A 21,634-nucleotide genomic window follows, 5' to 3' on the forward strand; every position below is an offset into this window, starting at 1 on the left:
ACTTCACAGATCTTTGGTTAAGGTTAAGAGCTGAGCTTGGGGTAGCTAGATCGCTCTGAGTACTGCTTGCTTTGCACTTTTTTTTGAAGCTGTGACAGAGAAGCAAGATGTAGGGAAGCTTCCACCAGACAGTGGGGGTCTGGAAGCATTCAGAAAAGCCTCAGGGCAGGGCCTCTGAGCAGCAGACTCACCACAGTCATGGTGGAAGCAGCTGTGGCCTATGCTAATTTGTTTAGGAGCTCACAGCCTTTCTCCTCTACGAGCTAAGAGTCAGAACACAGTGATGGGGAGAAATGTGTGTACACTGCTTGCTTATAGAGAGAGAAGTGAGTGTGTATTCATTCTGGCTGCTAATTCTGTAGCAACATTTAACACATTTATAGGAAAAAGTGGAGTGGCTCATGTTGGGTATAGATTTCAGTACACGAATGAGCTTCGCTGGTGGGCTAGTAATGCCCTAGACAGGCACTGTGGCTCATCTGGGGACAGTTATCCCAGGGGAAGAAATCAATGGCCACTGGTGGGGTCAAGGGGAAGAAGAACAGTTCCACCCTCACTTCCTGCTTTGCACATTTCTAACCTGAGAGGGAGGCAACGCCTTGTTCCTTTCCACTTCACAGATGTGGCTGGCCGTATTCAGAAACTCATCTCAGTATTCGTTCTGTTCTCTCTGGACTCCACTTTTGCCACTCTTGCTCAAAAGCAACAAGGAGAAGTGAGAAAATCAAAGACATCAGGTCAGCCCCAGGGCGTCCTCTATGGGCACTCAGGCCTCCCCACACTCCGGCTAAAAGAGAGTGAGACAATGGACAGATGGTCTTCTCCTCCAAGGTTTGATGGTCAGGGATATAAACAGAAAACTCAAAAAATAAAAGACAATGCTTGGGGGGTTTTCTGATGCCACAGAGGATGAAAAACTCCTTAGAATCACTTCCAATAGTCACAACTAAAGCCTAATGACTGGAATGAGTTTGAACCAGGAAGGAGGTGAAGCAGAGTGGGTGAGAAGTCGGGTCGAGCATGATGCCCACTTCCGGGTAATCAAGAAATGACCACATTACAAAAGGCAGCTTTGGAGGGTTTCTGGAAGGTATGTTAAGTCCAAGGGAAATAGGTGGATAAGACACTGTGAGTGCAGAGAGGCAGATGACAGTAAATGGCTCACACACCCAATCCCAAGTCTCCACCCAGGGTTCTGTGTTGTTTTCTTCCAGATTAAGAAATGATGTCACTGACCTGACAGATTAGAAAGCACCTCCAGACTTAAGCCACCTGCTCTTCTGTTAAATTTTGATTTTAATCTCTTAAGAGTTCATTACATACCCTCTTACCAGAAAGAAAGCCTGGGCCGTCCACATTTGTACAACAATTTCTTGGAGAATCAGACCATGGAGCAGCATGCACTTGTACATTGAGGGCATGTATGTAAGTGCTTTCCTGGCAACCAATGGCCCAGGCACACAGCTAGCTTGTTCACTCTCAATTGCCTTGTATATAACTTGTTATCCTTAACTCAGAGTGTGAACTCAGCACTGCATTGAGCTACAGAGGAGTAACTGCATGAGGACTTACTTCTCTTAAGAAGAGTAAGTCACTTTTAAAATATGACGACTTTATAACAAAAAAAAAGTGAACTGGCTTCTGAGAAAGAATAAAAATTAAAGAAAAGAGAAAACAAGGCCAAGCGCGGTGGCTCAAGCCTGTAATCCCAGCACTTTGGGAGGCTGAGGCGGGTGGATCACGAGATCAAGAGATCGAGACCATCCTGGTCAACATGGTGAAAACCCGTCTCTACTAAAAAAATTAGCTGGGCATGGTGGCACATGCCTGTAATCCCAGCTACTCAGGAGGCTGAGGCAGGAGAATTGCCTGAACCCAGGAGGCGGAGGTTGCAGTGAGCCAAGATTGTGCCATTGCACTCCAACCTGGGTAACGAGAGAAACTCCATCTCAAAAAAAAAAAAAGAGAAAAGAAAAGAGAAAACAACATAGCATGCCCGGAAGAAAGCATAAAGGGTAAGAAAATTTCCCAGAACGGCCTTGTGCTGATGGCCCTATGTCGGAAGCCTGCTCTCACTGAAGAGCTGTCAGTCTCAAAGGAGCCCCAAGGCCACTCCCAGATGCAGGAGACACAGGTGAGGAGTTGGCACTAGGAACAGGAGACCAAGTCCTCCAGGTTGCCACCCCATCCCCTGAAACCTGTTCTTTTCAAACCAGCCTTGCAATCTATTTCTCCCCTTTGAGCAGTCACAGGACGTTAGAGAAAACAATTATAAAAAGTAAATGGCAAATATAAGCACAAAATCCCAGCTTGCACAGACTATTTAAATTCAAGGCACTGTTAAGATGATATATAAACACAACAGCACTGAGGCATGCTATTTTATGTAGCAGTAGTATTGAAATCACAAAATTTTTACATGCTATTGACAAGTCTGCATGTTCATCTTCCTAAATCAGAACCTCAGTAAAATTAGATCCTTCTACAGGTGGATTAAGGGAATTGGGTCAGACGCTGCAGCTTGGGTTTCCCCAGGTCTTACTTGGAAGGTAATACTGAAAGGTCAGTACTCTGAGAAATCCAATTACCTTAAAATACTCAAAGTAGGAAGAACGCCACAGAATTAATGATTGACAATGAGGCTGGAAGTTCCCAGAGAGCAACTACAAGGGCTGAGCACAGAGCAGGCATTCCATGGATCAGAAGAGACGAGGCCTGCCCAGGGTCACACAGCTGAAGTCCTGGGGAGGCTGCCTCTTCCCAGTCCTCTGTCAGTGATTCTCTCCTGTGTTCTCCTTATCCGAAAGGAGGTTTGCCTTTATACTCTGCCCTTTCCTCACTTCTTGGTTGCATTCCTGTTCCCTAAAGGTGCCTCCCTCACTTCCCATATTCTACACCTGTTTAAATGATCCAGTTCAAATCTTAGCTCCCACATAAAGCTTTCCTGACTGTGCAAGCGTGTCCTCTCCAGCCTTGACTCTTGTACAGCATGAAGCATCCAAATTCTCAAATAGACCCTTCCATGATTTCTTCTGATGCCTCTAATGTTACTTATCTCATGCATGAGGCAACTCTTCAGCATGTTCCTGAGGCCTTTGTGCTGTCAGAAATCACAAAGACTGCCTTCTTTCTCCATAGCATGCAACACAGTTCAGTTGGAAACCCAGGGATGGGCAATAAGGGATGAGCAACAGCGTCAGAGATGTAATCAGGAGAGCCTGTCTGCGTGGGGAAGTGGCTGCTTCCAGATGGCACTGGCCTTTATTCCAGTCTCAACCTAAGGTGAGTCCCAGCTGAGTTCCAACCTGCTAAGCAGTTGTTCGCACTAGACTGTCGCTGTTCTTATGATGCTTTGCTTCTTTAGGTCTGAATTTCTATTTTAAGATGCCATGACTTCTATAATTTAAAGATCCAGGAGGATTTAGTCTATTATTAGCTTAAAGAGGACACGACATTGGTCAGAAAAGAAGCACAAGGTGGGTTGCAACCCAGTTCGTGTTAACTTCAATTTTAGAAGGATTTGGAAAGAACCTCAGGGAGACTGTGCCTCAAAACCTCATTTGAAGCTATAGAAATGAAAGACCACAGAGGAGCTGTGATCTGTGGAGACTCACTCAGCTGACTGGTCACAGCACTGACAAAAAAAAAAATCAGTCTCCTGACGGCTAGGCAAGTATACCTTCACCACGCCATGAAGGCTCTCCCTGCCAAAAATACACCGTTACACGTAACAGTCCTTTCAATCAGGCTGGAATTCTGAAAGGAAGAGAAACCTCAGAAATGACCACATACAACACAAATCTGCATAGCACTGGGCAAAATTATGGTATTAAAATAGCCATCTTGATTGTTACAGTCAATGAGGCCGAATGGCAGATTGAAATAAAACAATACTGAGATACAGAACTCGAATCTAAGTTCCATTTCTCACAATAAAATCACGTTGGGCAGGTCATTTTCCTTTCTACGCATTTCTTTTTTTTTTTTTTTTTTTTGAGACAGAGTCTCGCTCTGTTGCCCAGGCTGGAGTGGTGCAACTCGATCTAGGTTCACTGCAACCTCTGCCTCCCACGTTCAAGCAATTCTCCTGCCTCAGCCTTCCAAGTAGCTGGAACTACAGGTGCATGCCACCACGCCTGGCTAATTTTTGTAGTTTTAGTAGAGACAGGGTTTCATCATGTTGGTCAGTTGACCTCGATCTCCTGACCTTGTGATCCACCCGCCTCGGCCTCCCAAAGTGCTGGGATTACAGGTGTGAGCCACCGTGCCCAGTCTACATCTCACTTTCTCAGGTGTAAAAATGGATGATCACAGTGTTTCTCAGTGGGGGAGTTCCTGGTGTCTGGACAGGTCCAGTCTTGCTTGGGGACTGTTCCCCTACATTATGGAACACTAAGCACCCCTGGCCTCAGGTCCCATCATTGTGTCAATTAAAAATGGCCCCCGCACATTTTAAACTGCCCTAAGTTTAGAACCACAGGAAGGTCTCCAAGGCCTCCACTGGCTATAAAGTGCCAGCAGGAAGCCACTCCCAGGTGTAGAGTGAGACAGGTGGCAGGCCTACCCGTAGATGTCCAGGACCCCGATGAAGGAGTGCTGCTTGAGGGAAGTGTGCAGGGCCTTGTTGATGTGCTCCACGATCCAGCTGAACAGCTGGGCATAGATGTGCTTGGCCAGGGCGTTGCGTGCATTGATCACCTGCTGCAGGGACATGGTCTTGACATAGGTCTCCGAGGTGGTGACCAGCTTGCGATGACACAGCCAGTGCTCCATCTGACTGTGCTCCACCCCTAGCAGTCGGCAGAAGTTGCTTAGGTGTTCATCCTGGGGCTAAGAGAGATGGGGGAGATAGGTTCAGGAGGAGTGTGGGGGACAAGCCACCCCCCCCACCAATGTCATCCACCCTCCCACCCAGAGGTAAAACAAGCCAAACCCAAGGCCTCCCAGTCCTCCAGAATCCCAGCACATCCTCTGCTGCCAGCCCAGCAGGCAGTCAGTCTCCATCTCTCTCTCTCTCTCTCTCTCTCTCTCTCTCTCTGTGCTAAGTGGAGATTAAAGAGCCCATAACAGAACAATGCTCAAACTGGTCATCACACCTGCTAATGATCAAATTGCAGAACTTTAAAAACCAAAACATTCTCCATCTTTTTTGTCCCCTCTATGCCAGGCTGCTGCTGAGAAACTGATAAGAGGCAAGTCCCTGAGTGAAGGGAGCAGAATGAGAATCAAGAACTTATGACCATGTAATTCATTCAGAGTAATGAGCAGATTCACACCAAATTCAGTCTGCATCTGCTGAGGTCTGCATGCAGTACTTGACCCACAGCCCAGGAAGCAATTCTCTTCCTCCCTCTTAGAATTCTTCACTTATAGGCATTGCCTTCGACCCACCCCATCTAACCAGCTGTATGCTCAGAAACAACCCCCAGGCTCCTAAGGTACAGGGGCCCTACAAAGGCACTAGCCATGTCCCTCCCTTAGAAGTCAGTTCCCCACTTTGTAAAGTAACAGGATGGGCCAGATCAATGATTCTCTTCCGGGTGGCTGGCTTAAGTGAGAATCACCTTGAGAGGTTTTTGAAATTGTATGTGTTACCAGCAAGTGGTTCAGATGTGCTGGGTGAGAGACAGGTTGAAATGCAATGGACAATGTCGCCCCCAGCACTGACCCTACACTCTCCTGTGCTTCCAAGCAGACTTGCTTTCTTCTTAGCCTCAGTGATGCTAAAATCATAGAAACTGAACTATCCTCCCTCAGTAGAAAGTGTTTTAAGAATGTAAGCAAAGTTTATCAGTTTGGAAAGCTAAGATAACATGGCAAAAACATGGACCACATCTTGACCTGGGAGGATCATTTGGAACACTCCCACTGATAATATCACACATGCTCAGAGCTGGAAAGAAACTGAAACTCCTCCAGTGTGAGGCACTTTTCATACAGGTAAGAAGCTGAGCTGAGTCCCAGAGAGGTACAACTACTCACCCAGGCCCCCGCCCTATCCCCAGCACAGGGGTTCTTCCACTGTCCTACCCGATGTATCTTCTACCTACTCAGCTGCCTCTAGGGACTATGTGTGAGTCTTGACCCTCATTTACCCAAATACCAATCACCTCACCTGGTGTTTGAGTCACTGGAGAGCCACATTTCCCACAGGGTCTTATTTCACCAAAATATATCAATTCCTCAGAAAATCCTTGCAGCCCACTCAGGGTACCCTGAGACAGCCTGCTCATCCTTGGAGGCTCCTCTTACCTGCTATTCATTCCCTCATCTGAATCCACCTGGGAAAGCTGATAGCACAGCCTCAAGCCTGCTGGAGAGCTTATTAACACTGTGGCTGAAAGGGAATCCTTCAGAACATGATGTGCCACCTCCTAATCGCCCTAAATTGCTTGTGGGACTCATTTTCTGATGAGGCTGCCTTGTAGGATTTAAATGAGGGCTTAATGAAAATTAACACAGATAACTGTATCATTTCTCCCTTAACACCATGTCCCCAGGCCATTTTTTCCTCTTACGGATATTTAAAATCCATCTGCCCAAAACAGAGTTATAAAATAATAGAATGCCAGAGTAGGAAAGAACCATCCAACACCACCAAGGCCAGTGTTTTTCCAATGCAAAGAACATTACTTGGCTTACTTAACAGAAGGAGAGGATAGCACCAGGTTAAACATAGCTGAACTGGTTTAATACACCACATAGCGCCAAGAGATAGATGTTTTAAGAAGCATTTCTGGAATGTATTTGATCAAAGAATGATTATGCTCTTAAGAAAATGCATTCTAATCCAAAGTTCCTTATTATTCAGATAAAGCTGAGTGAGGCCTCCTGCCTTCTGGTCCAGAGCTCCTAAGTCCAGCCTGGCAGGAGAATCAGCTTGGTTTGGGCTGGGTGGGTGTGGAGAAGCCCCTGTCTTTTTACGCTCAACAGAGAGTTTCCATGGCTACTTCTCCTGGCCAAGATCCTTTTTCTCTGCAGCCAACCCACCTCCCCCTCCCCTAAACATAAAGCCATATGTGGTAAAGTGCCTGGGGACCGCTTGGCAGGCGACAAGTTCAGAGGTGGCAAGCATCCAATTTGTTCATCTGACTTATTTCCAAGAAATTCTTAATTGCTAGGCACGGCACTGCAGATGGATTCCCTGAGGTTTAAGTGGCCTGCCAGCAGCTACCATGACTGCCCAAGACATGCCCATGGGCATCCTCCCCTCCTTGAGGCCTCCCACTGTGAGTGCAGTAGAGAAAGCGCACATGAGAGACTTGTCTGATAACCATCCTGGGGACGGCCTTTTATCCACCACAGTGGGGTGGGGCTTGATCTTCTCACGCTCTTCAGACTGTTGATTGAAGACACTCACTGAAACTGATATAGTGTTGTGCAATTACATTTAGGTACAATTAAATGATGCTAAATCCATTAAAAATAGCCAACATCATAGGTAGCAGATTCGTTTCATGATCCCATATTGCTAAATTCAAGAAACACATTGCCTCTGGTGTCCATGCAACTGAATGCTGTTGCATCTCCAAGGCAACCCTGGCAGTCATGGAGCACATTCTCATGCGTTAATTAAAAAAAAAAAAAAAAAGCTACTGAGCAGAAGGCACACTGCTTATGGAAAGGCAGCCTTTCCAACAGGAGGCCCATCCTATGCGCCCACAGAATAAACCACAATCAGAGGGACTCTCAGTAGTAACTATTTAACAATGCATTTCTCAAGCATACACTCTGTGCCCGGCACTGTGCAGGCATCAATGGGGCCCACCAGGCAAGCAGAGGGCAGTCTCCTCCCCAAGTACTTGCAGTCCAGCCAAGGAAGCTAGGCTGGCAGGAGTGAAGGGGACTGAATGCTGCCTGGGCCTTTCCCACCTTTGCTATGGTCATTCTGACCTCAGAGAAAGAGACTCCTCTCTCTGGGCCTATTTTTTCTTCCCCTCTACAGCAAGAGGGATGTTCCTGAGGTCCACTCTGGCTATAACAAGGTTGACACTAGACAAAGACTCTCTCACCATGGGCTCTGTGCTAAAACCTTTCCATGCAGGGCTTTCTGGGATCGATCCTCACCCCAGCACTGAGGCACATGGTCACCCACACTCCACAGAAGAGGAAACAGAGAGGTTAGAACACTTGCCTTAAGTCATACATCCAGCAAGAAAAATCAGGATGTGAACTCAGAGTTCTCGCTGTCCACTAGTTCTCTGTACAGCTCTGATTGCAGAACAATCGCAGACCAGCCTAGACCATAAACCTGAACTCAAATACCTTCTGGGATTTCCTGCCACCTAGCAGAGAAAGGGCTGCTACATGAGGTAGCATCCAAACCTCAACCTCTTGGGCCTCTTGCCCCGCCTTTACCACCTGCATTCTCCATTTACGCCTCTCTAAGAAGGCCCTGATGTTCCCACCCTCATACTGTCTCCACATAAACTCAGTGGGGACAAGAGGGAGAACAGTGAGCTCAACAGATACAGTCCTAATAAACACTCACTTCCCTCCTCAGCTGAACGTCCTCGAGAGGCTGGATGTGGAGGGTCAACTATAAGATCAGAGACACTTCACTTACAGGCTCAAGCCTTAGTTTTGCAAAGGGGCACTGGCCTCATCCCCCCAGTGCAAGTAGGTGCCCAGGGACTCCCCAGCCCTGGTTCTCATGCTAACCACCAGCCTCACTAAGATCTCAGAGTTGCTCATTGACTCTTACTCTCCTGTATGCCCTCCATGAGGCCTGGAGAACCTCAATTATCCATCCATCTGCCTCTTGGGTGCCTGGTGGGTGCTGAGCATCATAGTAGATGCTGTGACAGAATAAAGAGCAAGAACTGTCCCTGCCCTCTCAGAGTTTGGAGTCTCACAAAGGAGACAGGTAGGCAGCAAATAATCACAACACACACACACACACACACACACACACACACACACACACAGACACACACATACACCTATGCTCAGCCCCACAGAGGAGGGGTACACAGTGCTTTAAGAACCCATGACAGAAGATGTGACCCTGTGAAAGGCCTGGGGAGGAGCAGGGTGTTGGGTGGGCTGGAGTTCCACAGACCACATGGCACATCTGTCACCTTTCCTGCATCTTACCACCCTCAGTCAAGCATTGGTCACTGCATGTATTCCCCATCTCACCTGTCCCTGACACAGAGTACAGCTGCCCTAAGGAACCAGAGATCATTGACTGAGCTGTGTGCATTGTGGGACACTGATGGTCTATGCCTTTCTCATCGGGAGAAAGACATCAGGACGATACATCACTGGCCCTAAAGACTCAGATTAGGGGAAGGGTCGGTCCTGCACTGGAGGCTCCTCCACCACCCCCTGGGCCACAAGTCCTCCTTTGCACATGCCAGTCCCTCTCATGGCATCACTGCTGCCAAGCCACTGAACCATGCCCCTTCCCCTAATGTGAGCACCCACACAGGTACAGAAGCAGCAGATGTCAGAAACAGCTCCAGGGCACCTAACACTATCAGCATCAACACTTCCTCCTTTCCCACTGGGCCCGGCAGGGGAGCTTCAAGGCTATCACGAGGCTGCAGAGTCCATGCCAGGGATGCAGCAGGCCAGACAGGCCCAGGGGCCCTCTCAAACCCTAATCATGTTCCATTTAGGGAAAATGTCCATGGAAGGATACACAATGAGCTCTACTGAATCCCAGCTACAGTTCAGGTCTTCCTCTCCCTGAAGACAGGGCCAGTTTGAACTTCTCATTAGCCCCAACTCTAGACAAACAGTAGGAGGTTAATTTATGTCCACTCAATTGAAAAAGCATCAGCTTGTGAGCAGCATGGACATGTGTCCTCAGGTAGTGTTGTCTTTTGTATTTTTCCAGTGTCTGGTTATTTAAATTCCAAGTCCCTGGGAGCAAGAATCATACTTTGTACCTCCCCAGGACCTAGCCATAAATGGGACAAGAGGTACAGAATAAACAGTTGCAGATTCACCGATTCAAGGTCAGAATACCAGCTTTAGCCTTTCCCAGTACTATTAAATTCCAGAGGGCACAGTAATTGCTGTGGGTGCCATTTCCCTGGTACTTACTCCATCACCCATTCACCCATTTAGACATTTATCTACCACATATCAGCACTACAGTGGACAGCAGGAAAACAGGCTTCATTATGAGGCTTCACGGAGCACTTGACAGCTTGTAGTACTTTCACATGGATGTCTCACTTAACATCCTGCCTTGTGCTGTCAGAATATTGGCAAGGGTTGCCACCTGCCTTGTCCACCCAATTAGATGGTAAGCCCCTTTGAGCTTTGGGCAACAATTACAGTGCCCAGTGCCCTTTCATCTCCTTGCAGCGAGGACCTCAGTCTGGCGCTCAGAAAGTACTCAATGGATTGACAACATGTAGAACCCTGTGTACTTCAGGGTACTTAGGAAATCAACCCAACAAAAAGAATTCATCAAATAGCCACTACATTCCCTGTCCTCAGCAAAAGAAATTTGATAGTAGCTGATTTTTAAAGGGTTGGCTCTTTTAAAAAATTATCAGCGAGTGAACAGAAACCATTACTGTTAAGAATAAATAACCTATGAGTGTTCCCTAACTGTAAAGACACATTTCAGTCATATCAAGCTGTAAGAACAGGGTAAACTGTGTACATTTCATCTCTGGTGTTGGCGTGCAACTTACTAGTATACTACAGGAATCACCATCACGCTCAGCCTGAATCTCCACACTTCCAAGGTGCAAGATAGAAGCAATGATCTTAAAAATGCTTATCTGATGGGACTCTCTCACTCCTGGAAAAAAAAATGAATGAATGACACTCAATATCCATGGTCGAATGGTAAGGACATTTTACCATTTTTAAGGACATTTTTTTTTTTCAAAATAACGTTTGATTTTCCTTTCTGGCCCGATGACTCCTAAAATGATCCAGGCTCCTCACCAAGTAATTACCACTCACAGTAACAGCTCAAAGGGCAAAGGGGCTCCTCAGACTAAAAGGAAAATATCCTCACTATGATTGTCCTGGCCAAACTAGATGGGTCATGCTGTCATTTTAACTTCTCAAAGAGCAAAGGAGAGGCAGCAATCCTGCAGGCTCATTTTGTACTTCATTTCAACCAAATGGATGTTTTTATGAGTTTAATAAGAATGGCCATTTATCTGCAATCACTTTTTTCCCCAACATAATATCCTGTAAGCATCTGTGACACACATCACCAGTGCCAATGAGGGAAGAAGAGGAGAAACTTCCCCTGGGATGGCTGTTCTGGGGCTGGATGGCCAGCTGGCCTCTGGCCATCTCCATATGAGAGCAGCGGTTTGCCACACTACATGCACTGTCATAGTCATAGGCGGGCACACCGACACCAGAATCACTGTGGCAGCAATAACCTGTTGTCAGATTTGTTATTTACCTATATGAAGCATCAAAGTCACGGATAATCCCTTCATTTGTGTTTAGCTTGCAAGTTATTGGCATTTTCACAAAATGATTCAGACTCATTTTAAAAAGACTACAGCATAATAGAATACCAGTAAACCTACCACTCAGGCTAAGTGGTAGGTTTACTCCCCATTCCTCTCAGCTGCAGTTTTTTTAGGCAACATTTATTCAGGCTTAAAAAAGTCAATAACACCTGTATAAAATGGGAGGCACAGATGTGTCATGCTAGGATTAAAAAACTTCCCTAGATAATCTACAAAGTGGATGACCCAGGCAAAATTAACTCTAGGCTTTCATGTTAGATGGTCACTCCCATGTAAGCATCATAGATTTCATTTTTCATTTTTATTGTCTAAAGTTTCAAAACATACAAAAAATAACAAAGTAAAAAACACAACGGATCCCTGTTCCTGCTTCATCATTAGACCCCCGGGGCCTAGAACACTGCCTGGAACATAGCAGGTGCTCAGAGACATAAATGGTAGAATGACCAGATTGATGACTGCTACACAGACTGCAAGTACTTGCAGCTGTCTAGCACAACATATGCATTATTCAATTATGTGGTGTTATTAGCCTAGAAATCCCCCCAAAACACTAAAGAATTTAAGCATCCATCTTGGTTCAGCATAACTGAATAACACCTGGTGAAAGGAAGACAGGTTAAAGCCAGAGGCTGGTATTCCAGACAAGACAGGAAGCTAGAGATTTATGCACCCCTGTAGCGGGTAAGGCACTGGGCTTTTTTGTCTGAGCTTAGAGTATGTTGCTCTTAAGTCAAGTTCCATTAAAAGTACTAGACAGGAGGTGGGTGCTGGGACTATCACGGAACAAGAGGGATATATTCTCTAGGCAGTAGCTTTTCTACTTTACCTAGTTTTTTGAGACAGGCTGGAGTCCAGTGGCACAGTCACTGCAGCCTCAAACTCTTGGGCTCAAGCAATCCTCCCACCTCAGCTGCTGGAGTAGCTGCGACTGCAGGTGTGCACCAACATGGCTGGCTAATTTGTTTTAATTTTTTGTAGAGACAGGGTCTCCCATGTTGCCCAGAACTCCTGGGTTCAAGCAATCTTCCTGCTTTGGCCTCCCAAGGTACTGGAATTACAGGCATGAGTGACTGTGCCTAGCCTACTTTGTTTACCCATGAGAAGGAATGCTCTGTCAATTTCCAAAGACCTAACCACCCTGTCAGGATAGGAATTTAAGCGATAGATACAGAATGAATACTGAATCCTAACAACAGTTAGGATCCTCACACTATATGATGAGAAAATCCTTTCTTGCTGTGGGATTCTTTGAATAAGTGGTACCTCACACTATGGGAAGCAAAAAATCTAAACAAAAACACAAATCAATCAATCAAACCTAAGGAGTAAAACGGGGGTTGGCAAACAGCCTGTTTCCATAACTAAAGTTCTATTAGAACATAGTCATACCCACTCCCATACATTCTGTCTACTGCTACTTTCATAAAACAGCAGAGTTGAGTACTTTGCAAGAAACTCTTATGGCCCACAAAACCTAAAAAATTTCCTACCTTATCCTTTAAGTTTGCTAACCCCTGCAATTAAAAAAAGGGACATGTTTGTTAAAGAATAGAGAAGAAAGTCTTATGACAGTAATTAGTTTTACAGAAGCAATCTGCTTTGAGCATTTAAGTATCCAGCCTCCTTAGAGCCTTGGAGGAAGGAATCCTCTCCTTACATCAGCTTGTGCCCAGTGCCCACACCAGCACTACAAGAGCAGCTGCCAGAGGCCTTCTCCTTTCCCCCAACAAATTCAGAGTAGAATGTATCCTGCACACTGTCATGTCCTCTCCAAACCTGCCCCTCCAACGCTGGAGACTAAGATGGGCATGTATTGCAGGGGAACTCAGGGGTACCCGTTAACAACTTACCTCTCAGCTTCAAAGCCTCCCCTCTTTGCCCTGCTTTATTAAACTGGAGCTGGACCCTGCAAACATTTCTCCTTTGCCTGCTGGTAGAACATCAAGCTTGCTCAGTAGGGGACACTTCAGCGATTTGTAAGGCAACAGCGCAGGAAAGACAATTCCCTTCTGGTTCTGGTCCTCCACAGTTATCATGATTCATTAGGGAGTCCAGAAACTTCCAGATGAGCTTCAGCTCTGCCCTCAGGCCTGTCTCCCCAACAGCAGTGGCTTCTGAGCAGTCCTGCCCTCCCCCCACACCCTGGGGACTCTGCAGCCTGCTTGTATAAAACCAGCTCCAGCCTGCATCCTCTGGGCAAGTTTCTTCATCACATCCTCTTCGAAGAGAACTAAACCTCAGCTGGGGTGGAGGCCTCTCCTACTCAACAGTTCCTTTATTGGCTGTTTTTCCTCCCCTGCCTCAAGGGATAGCAGCTGTCCTTTTGCACCTGCTGCTTCTGGATCCTCTAAAGTCCTCGTTTATCCCTTTTGTAGTCAATCACCTGCTACTACTGTAGTTAACAATTGTTTATATTTTCTATTTTGAAATAACCAGTGTGGTTTGTGTCTCCTGATAGTTCATGGGTATGAAAGACAAATCCTATCTATGTACCAGTTTCCCAGAGAACTGACCGGCTCTGGAAGCGTGGCAAATAAGGGTCTGGTTGCCTCCCCATAGAGAGGTTAGGGTGTGTCCTGTTTGGCCATGTTTTATTTGGACATTGGATAGAACTTCCCTGACCTTCAAAGAACCTAACATGCTGCTCTGGGTAAGTCACATGGCTCAGAAGCCGAATGTTTTGTATCTTTCAGAGAAGGGGCTGGGGAAGACAGAAGTGCCATCCTGAGGCACTTGGGGTTTCAGGCTGACTTCTTCAGCTTTTCTTTTTCTGACTGCAGGTTCCAGGAATTTAACACTTCAAATTCCCAACTGAGAAAGGCTTACCTTCTGCCTTGCTGCTTTTCCCCAAAAAGTGGCAGGGGAGCAGGGCAACTCCAGTTCTACAGTCCCCACTTCTGCCCCTGAAGGACAGAGAACTTCTTGTTTGAAGGATTTCAATGCTAAAGCACTGTATGGAAACATCTCACAGAATTAACGCTGCATGTGTGATGCAGCTGCCAGACCTTCATAGCCTGCTTCCAACTCTGATTTGGTGTTGTGGTACCAGGTGCACTGAGTGGGCATAACGTGGTGTTTTCTGCTAGAGCACACTGAGCCCAGACCACAGCATGAGGAGATGTGGCTACACTTGCTTTGCCTCCATTGGTTCCAACAGCCTGCACGAGTGGAAAGGGATACTGCACAGGGCCTGGGAGAGAGAGACTCCCAAAACCTTATTTTTTATAAAGGCAACAAAGCCAGATTTTAAGTTCTAGAGACTGAGGGTTGGGATGGGTAAGAGAGTAAGATTACATTCACCAGGTGCAAAAGGGCATTCTGCATTAGCTCCTGCAGGTTGTTGGCAAGCACAGTGGGACATCACCTTGCATTCTACCCTCCAGCCCATCAGCTCTGGGGGCCTGCTTCCCCAGTTTAGAAGCTCTTACCTAGGAGTGTGAACGCTTGTCGAGTCTTCTCAAAATCCTCAGCATCGTCCACACCCTCGATGGAGGTGTCTCCTCCCTGTGATGTATAGAAAAAGTCCTCCGCGCTTGCTGTGGGGACGAGGAAGTAAGGCATGAGGCACAGGAGGATACTTCATCCCACAGATCATGACCCATGATGATTCTACTCCGTTAGCATGCTATCCCAGACCAGATTTTACACCCAGCTGGATGTGAAACTCTAAAATAGTCTATCCACAATAGCAAATGGGAGAGAAGACTGAATAGTACAAGAAAATTACATGACATTGACAGAAATGTCCTGCCGTATTTATGTAAAATTGGCAAGGGAAACATGTTAACACAAAAGGCATATATATCACAGTCTAATTTAATAGGATTCATCACAGATTTGTTGTTTTAAAAAGATCTGATATAAGTAAAATGTATCCCCACCCTAGAGCCAGACTTCCATGACTTAGATAATCTCTGTCTGACAAGCTCATGTGACAAATGAGGAACAGTGATGTGCCCAAGGAGAGAAGGCTTTTTTCTTGTTGTTGTTCATTTGTTTTACTAAGTCGGGCACACTTGAACTCTCTGGGCACATGCACAAATGCAGGTTGAGACCCTTACATGTTTGCTCTCATCCCCCAGCTTAATTCAGGACTCTGGTAACAGCCTAGGGGACAGCTGGGAAGGAGGGGCACAGGTAGTGTCTTAAAATTCAGAGCCAAGCTTGGCAGAGGACACAAATGCAATAAGCCCTGGGTAGTATCTGCCCTACAAAGAGCATAGCAGGATTCGCTCTTAGGAGGGAGGAGGGCTTAGAAGTCAGCATTTAAGGCAAAAATTGCACATAATCGAAGTTACTCTTAAAAGTTGCTTAAACCTTTCATAAGATATAGTACCTTGTATGGCATAACCCTGCCTGGTACTTCATGTTCAAAGTGTATAATGTTTGGTTTGGATAGGATGTCAAAAGGAGACACTGGTCAATTGCCCTGTTCCCTGAAAACCCTAGTTAAATTCTTTTCCCTTGACCTGAGCATGATACACATCAGTTAAAAGTGCTTAGATGCAGCTTCACTGCAACTCCCAGTCTTCTTTCAACACCTGTCCTTCCAAGAATTTCTAAAGTCTCTTTCCTTTCTCCATCCTGATCGCCATTGCCCTTCAGCTCCACTGTCGGAACTGTTGTAAAAGACACTACACCACTCTCTGCTTCTGCACCCATTCCTTCAAATCCACCTCCAAAATGCTATTAAGTATGATCATAGCACCCCCTCTGCTTAAAGCCCCTTGAGAGGTCCCACTGCTCTCAAGGCCAAGGTCAAGCCCTAGGACACCTCCCTCCCCGGCTCTTTTGTGAAGCGGCCACCCTATATTCTCCAGACTCATGGCTTATTCCTTCCCCATCTGTATGTTCCAGATACACCAGTTTCCTTATTATCATGTACCAGCTCTGCCCTCTGTCCATACCTTCAATCGTCTCCGCATACCTCTCCTTCCTCACCTCTCCCCATTTCCCACCTTGCATCCTATGCTCGAAGCCATACTGAGCTTTGCCCACTCCTCCAGCCCATTATGCATACATGTCCAGGCCCAGCGAAGGAGGGACAGCACTCAACCCTAGACCCCAGTCTGATTACCCAAACTGAGCTTTAGCCACTAGGTGACACTGCCCACAGGCATGAATAATCAGGATATCAGTTGTACTCTGTAAGTGAAGGCTTCCTGGAGAAGTAACAAATTCTGAGGACTGTGGCCAAGGCACTTCAACTGAGAAAGGAAGGACTCCAGCCTGTACTAACTCACAGCCCCAGCAGAAGCACATTTTAATGACAAAAACCACATCAGATCTTTGCAGAAGACAGCATTTCAGCTCTTTTTTGCCTAATCACTCAGCAAGCTCCAACATAGTGCAATACAACAGTTTCAAAGGCTTAATAAAAAGCACCAATTATTTTTTCCCTTTACACTCACATTTCAAAGTATCTCATTTGATTATTTTTACAGTGTCCAACTGAAGAAGATTGTCTTTATTATTTACTCCCATTTTTCAGAAAGGCAAACTGAGTAACGTGGGGCTTTAAGAGGTGCCCAGGGTCACGCAGGGTTTGGTCAGGCCCGGGAACCCATTACTTGATTACCCTATTGTAGAAACTTACCTGTGACATCTCATGATTTTGCCACAAATACAACCTAACTCATCAAGTGTCAGCCAAACACATCAGAAAGAGACACCTGAGAGGTCAAAGGAGGAGACTAGACTTCCATATTGGAGGGAAGGTATTTTCAGCGTCGTTTGAAGACCCTTTGTTGTCAACAGCCAAGGCCCTACTGCCTGATGTTGCTACGAATCAGATAAACTACTCCACCTTCCCAGCTCCAAGTGCCCAAACTCAGGCCCAGCTGGGCAACTTCCTCAGGTTAATGCTCATCACTGCAGGGTCCACCTGCGTCAATTATAGCGTTCTCTACTGTGATCTGAAACCAATCAAAATGATCGTGGTAATATACGCTTTAAGGTCTGCAGTCAACTCTGTCACATCACTCTCCAGACCCTCTTAATAAAATACATCCAAACGGAAACTCAGTCTCCTCTCACCTGCTTGGCCTTCCTGGATCTCAGCCCTCCTTTCAGGTCCAGAAAGCTGAACACTGACTATCCTGTCCCAAAGCAACTTCTCTCATCCTCCAATTTAGGTCTCTCTCTTTACCAAGAATTCCCAAGGAGAAATGTACCACAAACCTATTAACTAGTTCAACAGGCAGAGATCGGATCAGGCAGCCAACAGAACACAGAGAAGGTGAACCCAGTGATTAGAGCGCCAGACCATCAAGGTCATGAGCTTGCACTTCACTTAGGGAGGCTATGCTCTGACCTGTGCAAGGCCAGAGAGGTTGTTTATAAAACTGTATCCACACAACTATGGAAGTAAAAAAAGGAGGAAAGAAGTTTACATCTTATCCCCTAAAGGTTGTATTTAAGGGAAAATGGGCCTGTTAAAACAGGATGTAATGCCAGAAATTGGTGTATCTGGAACACAAAGATGGGGAGAGAATAAGCCAAGCCTCATTCCTTCTATGAGCGGAAAACAGGGGGCAGCTACTTCACAAAAGGGCCAGGAGGTTATTCTAGGGTACTGACCTTGGCCTATATGGTTTTTACCATCATTTATTCACACCTTAACAAATTATTCATTGGACTTTTCAAAAAAATCTCTACTTGAGGTCATGTTAAATGCAATGGCCCACTGACAATGGGGCAGAAGAGTGTGGATGACTGGATACAAATCTGCACCCTCCATCCTCAGACAAATATACAAAATGTATGCCAAGCCAAGGGGTCTTGCAGAGACTTGTGTGCACATGAATTGGATGTTTTGGGTGAAGAAGAGGAAGAAGGATACAAAGCAAGTCTAAATACTCACTTAGAGCCCTGGGCTAGTTTATAGATTTGCTTTTTTCAGCTACTCTATCACGGTTGTCAGTGGACCTAAATCTCAAGCTTCAGAGCTCACAGCTGATCCACCCACGAGGCCGAGGATCAGCCTGACACCAGAGCACAAGTGCTTATCAGAGGCTCTTGGTTCATTCACTTCAAAATATTCTCAGAGGGCACATGCAGGTGAAACAGCAGAAAGAAAACTGATCAAATTGGGTAGTTTTCAAGCACGGCAGCCTGGGGACCAAGAAGTATGTACCTTGCAGAGGCAGGAAATAAGGGGAAATAATTTTTTTTAATTTTACTTTAGGTTTTGGGGTACATGTGCAGGTCATGCAGAGTTTTTGCTTGGGTGCATACATAATCAGGTGGTTTGCTGCCTCTATTCCCCCTTTGACTATATCTGGCATTTCTTCCCATGTTATGCCTCCCCACCTCCTGCTGTCCTTCCTCTAGCTCCCCCACCAACTGCCTCCAGTGTGTGATGCTCCTCTCCCTGAGTCCACGTGTTCTCATTGTTCAACATCCACCTATGAGTGAGAATATGCAGTGTTTGGTTTTCTGTTCTTGTGTCAAGTTTGCCGAGAAAGATGGTTTCCAGATTCATCCAAGTCCCTACAAAGGACACAAACTCATTGTTTTTTATGGCTGCATAGTATTCCATGATGTATATCTGCCACATTTTCTTTGTCCAGTCTATCATTGATGGGCATTTGCATTGGTTCTAGGTCTTTGCTATTGTACACAGGGCTGCAATAAACATACATGTGCATGTGTCTTTATAGTAGAACGATTTGTAGTTCTTTGGGTATATACCCAGTAATGGGATTGCTGGGTCAAATGGAATCTTTATTTCTCAATCCTTGAGAAATTTCCATACTGTCTTCCACAATGGTTGAACTAATTTACACTCCCGCCAGCAGTGTAAAAGTGTTCCCACTTCTCCACATCCTTTCCAGCATCTGTTGTCTCCAGATTTTTTAATGATCGCCATTCTAACTGGAATGAGATGGTATCTCAATGTGGTTTTGATTTGCGTTTCTCTAATGACCAGTGATGAGCATTTTTTTCATATGTTTGTTGGCCTCATATATGTCTTCTTTTGAAAAGTGTCTGTTCATATCCTTCACCCACTTTTGAATGGGCTTCTTTTTTTCTTGTATATCTGTTTTAGTTCTTTGTAGATTCTGGATATTAGCCCTTTGTCAGATGGGTAGACTGCAAAAATTTTTTCCCATTCTGTTGGTTGCCAGTTCACGCTAATGATGGTTTCTTTTGCTATACAAAAGCTCTGAATTTTAATTAGATCCCATTTCTTTATCTTGGCTTTTGTTGCCATTGCTTTTGGTATTTCAGTCATGAAGTCCTTGACTATGCCTATGTCCTGGATGGTTATGCCTACGTTTTCTTCTAGTGTTTTTATGGTGTTAGGTTTTATGTTTAGATCTTGAATCCGTCTGGAGTTAATTTTCATATAAGGTGTCAGGAAGGGGTCCAGTTTCTGCTTTCTGCACATTGCTAGCCAGTTTTCCCAATACCATTTATTAAATATAGAGTCCTTTCCCCATTGCTTGTTATTGTCAGGTTTGTCAAAGATCAGATGGTTGTAGATCTGTGGTGTTGCTTCTAAGGCCTCTGTTCTGTTCCATTGGTCTATATTTCTGTTTTCGTACCAGTACCATGCTGTTTTGATTACTGTAGCCTTATAGTATAGTTTGAAGTCCGGCTGTATGAAGCCTCCAGCTTTGTTCTTTTTTCTTAGGATTGTCTTGGCTATGTGGGCTCTCTTGTGATTCCATATCAAGTTTAAAGTGGTTTGTTCCAGTTCTGTGAAGAAGGTCATTGGTAGCTTGATGGGGATAGCATTGAATCTATAAATCACTTTGGGCAGCATGGCCATTTTCACGATATCGATTCTTCCTAACCATGAGCATGGAATGTTTTTCCATCTGTTTGTGTCCTCTCTTATTTCCTTGAGCAGTGGTTTGTAGTTCTCCTTGAAGAGGTCCTTTACATCCTTTGTTAGTTGTATTCCTAGGTATTTTATTCTCTTTGTAGCAATTGTGAATGGCAGTTTGCTCTTGATTTGACTCTCTGTCTGTTATTGGTATATAGGAATGCTTATGATTTCTGCACAATGATTTGTATCCTGAGACTTTGCTGAAGTTGCTTATCAGTTTGAGAAGATTTTGGTCTGAGAAGATGGGGTCTTCTGAACATACAATCATGTCATCTGTAAATCGAGACAGTTTGACTTCCTCCTTTCCTAATTCAATACACTTTCTTTTTCTTGCCTGATTGCTCTGACTAGAAATTCCAATACTATATTGAATAGAAGTGGTAAGAGAGGGCATCCTTGTCTAGTGCCTGATTTCAAAGAGAATTCTTCCAGCTTTTACCCATTCAGTATGATATTGGCTGTAGGTTTTTCATAAATAGCTTTTATCATTTTATGATATGTTCCATCAATACCTAGTTTATTGAGAGTTTTTAGCATGAAGGACTGTTGAATTCTGTCAAAGGGCTTCTCTGCCTCTATTGAGATAATCACGTGTTTTTTGTCTTTGGTTCCGTTTAAGTGATGGATTATGTTTACAGATTTGCATATGTTGAACCAGCCTTGCTTCTCCAGGATGAAGCCTACGTGATCGTGATGAATAAGCTTTTTGGTGTACTGTTGCATTCAGTTTGCCAGTATTTTACTGAAGATTTCTGTGTTGATGTTCATCATGGATATTGGCCTGAAGTTTTCTTTCTTAGTTGAGTCTCTTCCTGGTGTTGGTATCAGGATGATGTTGGTCTCATAAAATTAGTTAGGGAGGATTCCCTCTTTTTGTGTTTTTTGATATAGTTTCAGAAGGAATGGAACCAGCTCCTCTTTGTACATCTGGTAGAATTCAGCTGTGAACCTGTCTGAACCTGGACTTTTTTTGGTTTGTAGGTTATTGATTGCTGTCTCTACTTCAGCCATTGTTATTGGTGTATTCAGGGTTTCAACTTCCTCCTCGTTTAATCCTGGTAGAGTACAAGTGTCCAGGAATTTATCCATTTCTCCCTGGTTTACTGGTTTATGTGCATAAAGTTGTTTATAGTAATCTCTGATGGTAGTTTGTATTTCTGTGGGATCAGTTTTGATATCACCTTTATCTTTTTTTTATTCTATCTATTTGATTCTTCTCTCTTTTCTTTTTTATTAGTCTGGCTAGCAGTCTATTTTGTCAATCTTTTCAAAAAACCAGATCCTGGATTTACTGATTTTTTTGAAGGCTTTTTTTGTGTCTCAGTCTCCTTCA

General features: G+C 45.0%; 1 protein-coding gene across 8 annotated transcripts in view; it reads right to left on the reverse strand.

Moving 5' to 3' along the window:
* MYO5B (myosin VB) overlaps nucleotides 1–21,634 on the reverse strand; it is a 390,326-nt gene that overhangs the window by 148,639 nt on the left and 220,053 nt on the right. For 4 of the 8 annotated variants that reach the window (XM_008979769.5, XM_008979768.5, XM_054244178.2 and 1 more), the window contains exons 8-10: nucleotides 14,894–15,001; nucleotides 10,656–10,765; nucleotides 4,565–4,830 (exon numbers count right to left, since the gene is read on the reverse strand). In XM_008979769.5, the coding sequence (XP_008978017.4) occupies nucleotides 4,565–4,830; nucleotides 10,656–10,765; nucleotides 14,894–15,001 (484 nt within the window). Of the gene's footprint in view, nucleotides 1–4,564; nucleotides 4,831–6,115; nucleotides 6,334–7,253; nucleotides 7,366–8,134; nucleotides 8,757–10,655; nucleotides 10,766–14,893; nucleotides 15,002–21,634 lie in introns of those variants that run through there. The other 4 variants (XM_078348128.1, XM_078348127.1, XM_078348129.1 and 1 more) reach the window with 3 other exon arrangements.

Source organism: Callithrix jacchus, chromosome 13 (genome assembly GCF_049354715.1).
Source record: "Callithrix jacchus isolate 240 chromosome 13, calJac240_pri, whole genome shotgun sequence".
Taxonomy (NCBI): Eukaryota; Metazoa; Chordata; class Mammalia; order Primates; family Cebidae; genus Callithrix; species Callithrix jacchus.